Source organism: Tachypleus tridentatus, chromosome 9, assembly GCF_004210375.1.
Source record: "Tachypleus tridentatus isolate NWPU-2018 chromosome 9, ASM421037v1, whole genome shotgun sequence".
Lineage (NCBI taxonomy): Eukaryota > Metazoa > Arthropoda > Merostomata > Xiphosura > Limulidae > Tachypleus > Tachypleus tridentatus.
The window spans coordinates 65823240-65833154 of NC_134833.1; the positions used below are offsets into that span (position 1 = coordinate 65823240).

At 34.0% G+C, this 9915-nt stretch overlaps 1 protein-coding gene across 2 annotated transcripts in view; it reads left to right on the forward strand.

Moving 5' to 3' along the window:
• The window catches only part of LOC143225342 (uncharacterized), a 38456-nt gene extending 31058 nt beyond the window's left edge, over positions 1 to 7398 (forward strand). The window contains exons 10-13 of one of the 2 annotated variants that reach the window (XM_076454561.1): positions 320 to 341; positions 1242 to 1322; positions 2822 to 3110; positions 6505 to 7398. In XM_076454561.1, the coding sequence (XP_076310676.1) occupies positions 320 to 341; positions 1242 to 1322; positions 2822 to 3079 (361 nt within the window). In that variant the 3' untranslated portion in view covers positions 3080 to 3110; positions 6505 to 7398. The remainder of the gene's footprint in view (positions 1 to 319; positions 342 to 1241; positions 1323 to 2821; positions 3111 to 6504) is intronic. The other variant, XM_076454562.1, reaches the window with a different exon arrangement.
• Positions 7399 to 9915: the final 2517 nt, after the last annotated feature.

Below are 9915 nucleotides of genomic sequence, written 5' to 3' on the forward strand. Positions count from 1 at the left end.
AGATATCGAAAAGTTCTCAATCACAACTGCATGTGTATCGTGTTTTTAGTTAATGCGTGATTTAGACTGCTAAAAAGAGTTACCAGTAAATATTATTTACTCAAAAAGGAATTTAATATATCAGTGTGGTCTTTGATACAAGAAACGAGTGTGTTCTATACAATATAGGCTTATGTAGTTTCTTACATATACATACATATATCATGAATCGTAAGTAATAACTCATTTTATAACGTTTTTAATCGTTAAGTTTTATTGTCATTGTCTAGGTAGTTATGTTATAACTTAACTTATTTTTAATTCGTATTTTCTGTTTTAGGGCGCTGCAAGGAAAACACCCGGTAGGATGAACTTGCAAAATGTTTAATAACAACCAAATTTAAACAATTTTGAAAACATAAACTGAAATATAACATAGCTTTAATTCTAAAAAATAATTAATGTCTTCGTATTTCTAAGTAAATATCATATAACTATAGTTATAATTATTGTAATATATTCAAATTGTTTTTTCACGTATGGTGGCACCAGTTTACCGATATTATTCTGATGTGCAGCTTAAATAAGTTAGTTTTGTTAGATACAATAAATTACCCATATAATTAGGGAAGTATATAAACTTACCCGAGAACACACACCAGTACAAAGCTGTAAGGTTTAGAAGACTTACTTTTGTCTTAGGTCTCTATTTTGATATAATATTTACCATACGTCGTGTTATGAAAATATTATAAAGTCGTGCTACCAATAATATATTGTTCGTGCTTATCACAAGATTGGTTGTTCAGAGCCTGTGTTTTAACTTATATTTCTCTATTTCAAAAAAAGCACGAAAATATTTGAAATTTAAAGTCTAACGCTTGAAGTATCAAAATAAATTTTTCTCTAGCCCTAACTTAGAAGAGAAAAACTATTTGATTAAAAGTTAAGTAAAAATTAAATCTTCATGGAGTCGAGTAACTTTATGTGGTATTAACCCGTTCAATCGTTATATACCTTTCTTATGTACCACCCTTATTCCATCTAACCCTTCTTCACTACATGTGCGGTTGCTCTGTGGTCCACTCATCCACCTTTTATGTCCCTATCGCTTTTTCTCTACTTTCGGCCCAAGAGTCAAATAGCCAATAAATACGAGACGGTTTAACAAACTAATGTTTTTCAACAAAAGAGTAAATCTATGAAGATGTAAATGTACTATAATAATGAGTCTACACGTGCATTATACGTGATTTCCACAGCCTAAGATCCAGGTAGCAAGCAAGTACGAGAGACGTATTGACAGACGAACATACAGTGACAAGAGAGAGCTGTTTGATGGGGTAGGTTTCGGTTTTGTTACTTGTTTAATAAGCTTCTCATTATAGTCTAAATCCCTTTAATCTATAGAAATATATCAAAGTTGAATAAAAACTTGTGTCAAGAAGCTCACGTTGTGTCTTTATGACACTGATGTTTGTTTCGTTATAGTTGTTTCGTGTATTATTCCTATTATGTTACTAATTCTATTTTTATAAAAAAAAAAGTGTATTTATTCTTATACATAGTTACAAAGAACTATCTTAACTTTGGCTGTATAATTAAAATAATGGAAATAAGAGAATTATAAAAGATCCAATTTATTTTTAGTGATCAAGTAAGTAACTGAAGAAATACAAAAACAACGCAAGAATTATTTTCAATTCCCTTCAAAATTGGTCAATTTTACCAAATGGAATGGTAACAAAAATTAAAATATCAAATATTCCAACCTTCTTTCGGTTCCTACTTTAAAATATTTTATTGTGAGAGGTCCTAATGGAATATTGCAAACGTAGCTGTTTCCTTATAGCTAAGAGACCAAAGTATCGCGTGAGAATTTTTAGAACTCTGTATTATTGACAATTGTATTAAAGAACTATTTTTATCTGACCTTGGTAAATTATTTTAATTAGAGAAAAAGATATTACTGAATAAATAACATTACAATGGCGAAATTTAAACTAAAACCGTGGAGTTGCATAAATATACAGAGTGATCGAAGCCACTAAACATTGCCGTTAATTTCCAAACTTTGTGTCATTGTGAACTACACCGGACGTTTTTTTTATTTATTTATCAACTAAAACATGAAAATAATTGTTTATAGTTTTACTAAACTTTTGTTAAAATAATTATACATATGTGTTTTAGAGGTAAAATTGAAAAGACGTAGAGGCCTAAAGCATTCTTTGGTTGGCTGTACCTACTGCTGTGGACTGCAGTTTCCTATATTCATCCCTAATCACAACAGTTTGGGTTAGCAAACCAAAGAAATACCCTTAGATCTTTTGTATTTTTGAAATGTACATTATATCTATGGAGTTTTAAGTCCGGGTTACTTCACCATATAATATATTAACCTAAATTTTAAAATGATGTGAAACACATATTAACCTATTAAAACATTTATAATATGCTTACCTCTGATTAGTTTGTTGTTGTTCAGTTGTTTGTTTCTTGGTGTAATTAATATATTTCATTTACTTACGGTTATTTGTAAGTAAAGTTTTACTAGATTAATATATTCATATGCACAGAAATTTATTTCATAGGATGATAACATATACATTAATAGATATTTAAAGTATGTATAAACACTGCTTGAAAAAAATGTCATAAAACATATTCTTTTTACACGTGTTTTATACACGTACATTAGCAATCATACAGTTTCAATAAGAAATAAAATTACATCATCCGACAAAGACAGCTTATTTCACGTTCAAATTTATTACATTATTACGTTATACTTCCAATGATGGCGTTTAGTAATTAGTAACATTGTGTCTGCCACAAATAGGGCTTGGAATCATGTTATGATGCAGAACTCGAAAAACAGTGGGAGGAGAAGATGGCCACCTTTAAGGACAGAGGACCACCCAAACTTCCCAAGTGGGACCCCTCCATCCCTAGGAACAAGGAGGTCGGTGCTCGTCGTCATGAGGAAGAAGAAGATGAAGATATTGAATTACACATGCCTTCCATACCTGAGCCGACAGGTGCTAAGCCTGCTGATGATGATGAAGAGGATGAAGATGAGGATGATGAGGATGAATAGTGTACAACATTTCATGAAGAAGATGTTCATGGTTTGTGTACTTCAGGACATTAAATAAAACGTTATTTTCTAAGTGCAAAGCTACACAATGGGCTATCTGTCAACAATAGAGAATCGAACCCCAGATTTTGATCTTGTAAGTCTGTAAACTTACCGCTGACAATATTGGTTTCTAATTGAGCTACATAATGAGCTATCTGTGCTCTGTTCGAGTATCAAAACCCGGTTTCTAGTGTTGTAGACACCCCCAGTAGCATTGCCGTACGTCTTCGGACTTAGAACGTTGTAAAGTGGGTTTCGATACCAGTGATGAGCAGAGCAAAAATAGTCTATTGGGTAGCCTTATGCCTACTTATAAACACACACGAATCTATAGACATACCACTGTGCTACTAGAGAACCTGCTCACAGTAATACAACAACTGCTGTGCCACTGGAGGGCTCACTGACAGTAAAACAACAACCACTGTGCCATTGGGGCCTGCTGATGGTAAAACAACAACCGCTATACCCCTGGGGGGCTCGATAACAGTAAAACAACAACTGTTGTGCCACTTGGGGGTCCTCTAACAATAATACAACAACCGCTGTGCCACTGGGAGGCCTGCTAACAGTAAAACAATAATCGCTGTGATATTGGGGGCCTGCTGACGGTAAAATAACAACCGCTGTGACACTGGGGTGTCCGCTAACAGTAAGAAAAAACACTGAAATATTTTACTTCATGAGCTGTAATACGTAACTCATCATTTTCCTAATTGGATGAAAAGTGCCATATTCAATAACTCATATTAACGTTTTGTGACCCTAGTAAAACAAAAGTAAGTTTATGGACTTACAAAGCTAAAACATTTTTCACTATTAAAAGATAAGAATTTTGCACAAATGATATAAACGCTACACAGTACTTAATTAAAGAAGATGTATTTAAAATAATAACTATGATTCTAGTAGAACAATTATAGATTAAGAACAAAACTATAAACAATTATAAAACTAACTACTGACTCAAAACCGCGAGACAAATATCTTTTTTGGAAGATAGCCCTTGTGCGAAATTCAAAACCAAATATGGTTATATCAAAGATACTTTATGGAAATCTCTGTCGTTCCAAATTCGCCACACACAAACACACACATTATTATGCCTGTAATATCTTATTGTTTAATCACTTAACTTGCCACCTACGGGTCGCAAGTTTAAATCCTGTAACCAAACATATTCGTCCCTTTAACTACAGGGGCGTTACAAAGATACGATTATTTCCATTAAAAACAGCTCAAGAACTGGAGGTGAGTGGAGTTGACTAGCTGTATTCTAATCTATCACATCTAAATTGAGGACGGCTAAATAACCAAAATAAAATTTTAAAAAATCTTCCACAAATAATTGTCGAAGGTCGTAATTGAACAGTCCACTTTCAAGTACAATTTAATGTAGTCCATAACAAGACATAACCTATTAAATTTACTTTCGTAAGTTTGGTTTGGTTTTGAATTTCGCGCAAAGTTAAACGATGGATATCTGTGCTAGCTGTCCCTAACTTAGCAGTGTAAGACTAGAGGGAAAGCAGCTAGTTATCATCACCCACCGCCAACTCTTGGACTACTCTTTTATTAACGAATAGTGGGATTGACCGTCATATTATAATGCCCCCACGGCTGAAAGGGCGAGCATATTTGGTGCGATCGGGATTCGAACCCGCGACCCTCAGCTTACGAGTCGAACGGCTTAACGCACCTGGCTGTGCCGGGCCAGTAGGTTTGGATGTGATCATGATAATAAAGGTAAACTGGTTGCAGAGAAAAGAAACCCTAAAACAAGTCAGACAATAATTCCTGTCCGTGCAAGTAATGGAAAAGCTAGAGGGAATTCGAACCCACGACCCTCGGATCACTAGTCGAGTCCCTTAACCACCTGATCTGCAGTCACATTAATAAACCACAAAACGTAGTCTAGTAGCCTGAAACCTGAAAAACATGGCTCTGTTGGAAAGTGGCCAGATGGTTCTAATTAAAGGGTTCATGAACCCATTTCTACTGTTTGTCAAACTGTTACTATGAAGCTTCAGCTGTGAAAAGTAGGAAACAAAAATTGTTTGTTAGAATAAAAGTCAACATTGTGTACTGTTGTTATAGTAGAAGGTTCCCGAGTCCTATTAAATCACCATACAGTAATCTAAGTTAATATAGGTATATAAATAATGTTAGAACGTTGAACCTAATTTATTATACGATATTATAAAGCGGATCAGCTGTATATATACGGACATAGCATGGCCGGGTAGTTAGTGAAATGGACTCGTAATCTGAAGGTAGCGGGTTCGAATCCCCGTCACACCAAACATGTTCACCCTTTCAACTGTGGGAGCATTATACTGTGACCGTCAGTTCCACTATTCGCTGGTATACTAGTAGCCTAAGCGTTGGCAGAAGATGGTTCTGCTAGGTCCTTCCCTCTAGTCTAACATTGTTAAATTGGAAATAGCCAGCGCAAATAGGCCTCGTGCACCTTTGTGTGAAATTCAAAAAACAAACAAACATTTTCTAGTTTAACCTTGTTTTCCCCATGGTTTTAGTCTGATAAAGTGGTATTTTATGTTTGTTAAATCCTAGGACAAAGTTTTTACTTTTGAGCTGCACCCAAACAAAATGGCCACCAAAAAAAGTTGATCAACACCATTGTTCACCCTTAACCTTACAATGGTGTTGCGTAATCTCCGAGAACTGCTTTATTATAGCTGTTAAGACTTAAAAAAAGATGGTGTTATATATCCTCATCTTGAAAGTCTTATATTTCAAGCTGATGGAACTACAATATTACGAAATAACTGTTATTCAAAGACATTTATTCTTTTGTCTATTAATTAATGTTCAAACGTAGTTCTAAGTAATATTTACTTGGTATCTTCAGTTTTACATAAATTTTTCACCTCTGTTTTGTTTGAACTCAAGCACAAAGCAACACAATGTGCTAGCTAAGTTCTGCCCATCATGAGTATCGAAACACGAGTTCTAGCTTTGTGAGAATTTTACCTGACTAAAAATCTTAAATAAAGAAACATTGGTTATGCAAACAAATTAATAATATGTATTATACTATGTATGGTTGACTTTGGTGTCGAGTCTTTATCATTTAGGAGAAAAAATATACATGTATGCCAACTTTTACGTCCCTCCAAGTGGCTAGATAGTACGTCTGAAGGCTTATAAACATTGTGTAGTTTTGTGTTACGAAAAATCAACTTTTGCTCAAACAAGTCGGAAGTGTTCTGAAAATATGTCTGAACTAACATATATAAGCGTAATTCCATGGCCATAAGTAAAGAAATCAAAATAAGTATGTTTTTTCTAGACTTTTCTGATGTTTACTGATCTTTGTAAAGGAGCACCATGGGTTACAACGATGTTATTTTCTTCAACAGGTTGTTCCAGATACTATGTTATACTAGTTGAGATTGTGAAGAACCCAAACATTATTTCTTCTCATCGACCATATCGTCTTCTTCTGCGGGTTTCATTATTATCTTAGGCCTAGATGCATAAACCTTCCACTGCGTGTTTGTTTTCCATTTAGTTTTTCTTAAAATTGCTTTATTATGGAAACCATAATATTTCAATCAATACATATAACATATAAAATATCAGTAATTGCATTTGTTACTTAAACTGGCAATGTACGAACAACATATTCTGTGAAGAAACAGTTAACGTGTCTTCACCCAAAAAGGTTTGTGTCTTTTCCTAGGTGCTTCCATTCTAGAGACGTCCGAGTTTTTCAGTTGTGTCTCGGAAATCGAGAGAAACCTTAAATTTTTCTGGTATTAAAATTAAGCCAATAAACGCCGATTTCTGGCGAGGTCAATATCACATTAATCAAAAAGCGACCTTCTGTCAGAGATTTTTCTAGGATTTGGCTCCAAATCAAGTTAAGCCTCAGAATGACAACCACGATATGAAAAGCATATGTGCATTATGTATGACCTTTCAGTGTAACACATTGAAAAAATACTTTCAAAAAGCCTTGATCATTTCAGAAAAACAGAAAATATTGGCATCTACCTTTTGGAAGTAATGCTTATTTGTAATTTGCCAACTTTTTGAAACTGCAATTAAATCAAGAGACCCATCAGTTTCCAAAATGTAATTGGCGCATTAAGAAACATTACCTACACTAACAGTTTTAATTTTTACCTCTTCTGTATGGCCTGGGCTAGAAATAAAATGATGTTATTGTTTCTTTGTTAGGCATAGCTATGTTTGTGTGGAAGGTTTCTTCTCTTGTGAAAAATAAACATTAGTTTAAAACTAAACAAAAACATAGTATTTATTTGCGTTTCTACAACACTTATATGTTACAAAACTTTGAAAGCAAATTAATAAATTTCTTCTTTAAATGAATTTAAAAGCAATATAAAGTCTCAATGACTCAATTTAATTAATTCATTTTTTGTTTTCTATTTGTAAAATGTACGCCGAGTCGTGAAATTATTTACAATTATATTTAACAAGGTTAACCCTTTTATGACATTAATTCTCGAATTTAAATAATTAGGCATTATGGAATTGCAGTTTTGGTTTTTTTCTGATACCATTTAAGTTCCTTAAAGGTGACTTAATTTAAATATCATAGCAAAAACAAATTTAACATCATTATACCTTGCACCCAGGGGTTAAAAATCTTAACTAATTGTACAATAACAGTTTGAACAAAACCTGAAAGGTGGCTAACAATATTCATGAACATTAAATCATGAGATGTAATGTAATGTGTTTCTTTTTCTAAACCAAATAATTAATATAGAAAATACGGGTTAGCGTAAAATTAACTATTTTAAAATCAAATAAATAATTGTTTGTACTGAAATTCTCGTATTCATTCGGAATTTCGGAAAAACATAAAATAATTATTACACACTGTTTAAGTACTTTAAGATATACTACTAAAGAGTGAATAAGATTGGTCCACTATACAACAGGAGTTTCGATTAGTAAACATTAAAACATAATTCTGAATGTCGCTCAAACTTACCGACTTTATTGAAAAAAAATATATTGGTCACCAATAAAAACACAATAAAATCTATCTTTATTTAGCAATACAAACCATAGTGTGTGTGACATGTCAGTAGGATGGAAGATTGTTTATACTGAAGAGTTGTACAATCTAAAAAATCCCTGAAGTCTGAATAATATGTGAATTTCAGTCCGAGAAGGCGTTATGTTATATATTTAAATTTTATAGCGTCATACTTTCCTTAGGCAAACAGTGTGCTACCCACGTGACTAGTCGTTCCACTTTCCGATATATCATCTGTGCTGCTATTGAAGAAAAGTACTGTCCACTTTCATACACTAAATGCAAAATTTCTTCGCGAAACAACACGTGCCAATACCATGAAACTATATCCTCGTCTTCCTGCATAGCTGATATGACACTGTCATATTCAGTCTTATCTGTGCAGTTATCGAATCCTGATTCGTCTATCGGAAGCAAAAACTAAATAATTGGATTAATCACCTCACTTGGTAGTCCCATTGTTCTTTAGCATTTCATATTGTTAGTGTTATACCTACCTTTATATAAAATTCATTCTATTGAAAGTCAAAATTACCAAAACCTGACATTGACTTTTAAGTATCAATCTAGTTTGTTTGCCCTTGTTGGACAGATTGAAAACATTTATTTATTTGTAATATTTTTACGTACAGTCGTGCGCCACAATTTTGGGAGCAAATGTTTTCTCTGCTATTTCACTAATTAAGAAAAAACAATAACAATCAGTTGCGGTATCTTCACTGGGCGATTTGTATTGTTTGTTTTTGGAATTTCGCACAATACTGAGGGCTGCTAGCCGTCCCTAATTTAGCAGTGTAAGACTAGAGGGAAGGCAGCTAGTCATCACCACCCACCGCCAACTCTTGGGCTACTCTTTACCAACGATAGTGGGATTGACCGTCATTATACACCCCACGGCTGGGAGGGCGAGCATATGTCGGATTACAGTCGCAACGCGCTAGGCCATGCCGGGCCAGGCGATTTGTATAAAACAGTAATATGTCTCATGAATTAGGATTAAAATATATAATTCATTAGAATGAAAATTTTGATACTGTAAGACATTCAATACAAAAGATAAAAAAAATTGAATGAAGTAATTGACAAATTAGAAATCGAATTAAAGCTGAGACATGCACATGTAGGGTAATACATAATAAAATTGTTATTTATATAGCGCCCTCTAATATTTAAACCGAAGGCTTTTCTTGTGAGTCTTGTTTGTTTTTAAATTTCGCGCACAACTACACGAGGGCTCTCTGCACTAGCCGTCCCTAATTTTACAGTGTAAGACAAGAGGGAAGGCAGCTGGTCATAACTACCCATCGCCAACTCTTGGGCTACTCTTTTACCAACGAACAGTGGGATTGATTGTGACTTTATAACGTCCCAACGGCTGAAAGGGTGAGCATGTTTGGTGTGACGGGGATTCGAACACTCGATATGAAAATTATGAGTCGAATGCCTTAACCACCTGGCCATGCTATGCCTACCTGTAAGTCACTGATGTAGGCAACATATTTTCCGTGTAACAAATAATTTTAATATTTTTTCATACTGTCGAAACTAAACGCTGAAGCTCTACAAGTTTGTTTTAAACACAATATGTCTTATTTATTTGAACTAGCTGACATACCTTGTAAACACCTAAATTAAATACATGCACGTTAGTGTGCGATGGGACAATTCCATTTTATTTTTTCTCTCCTCTCTGCCCCACTTCCCAAGTGACACTGCAGCATGTCTATGGACTTATAACGCTAGAAATCAATAATCG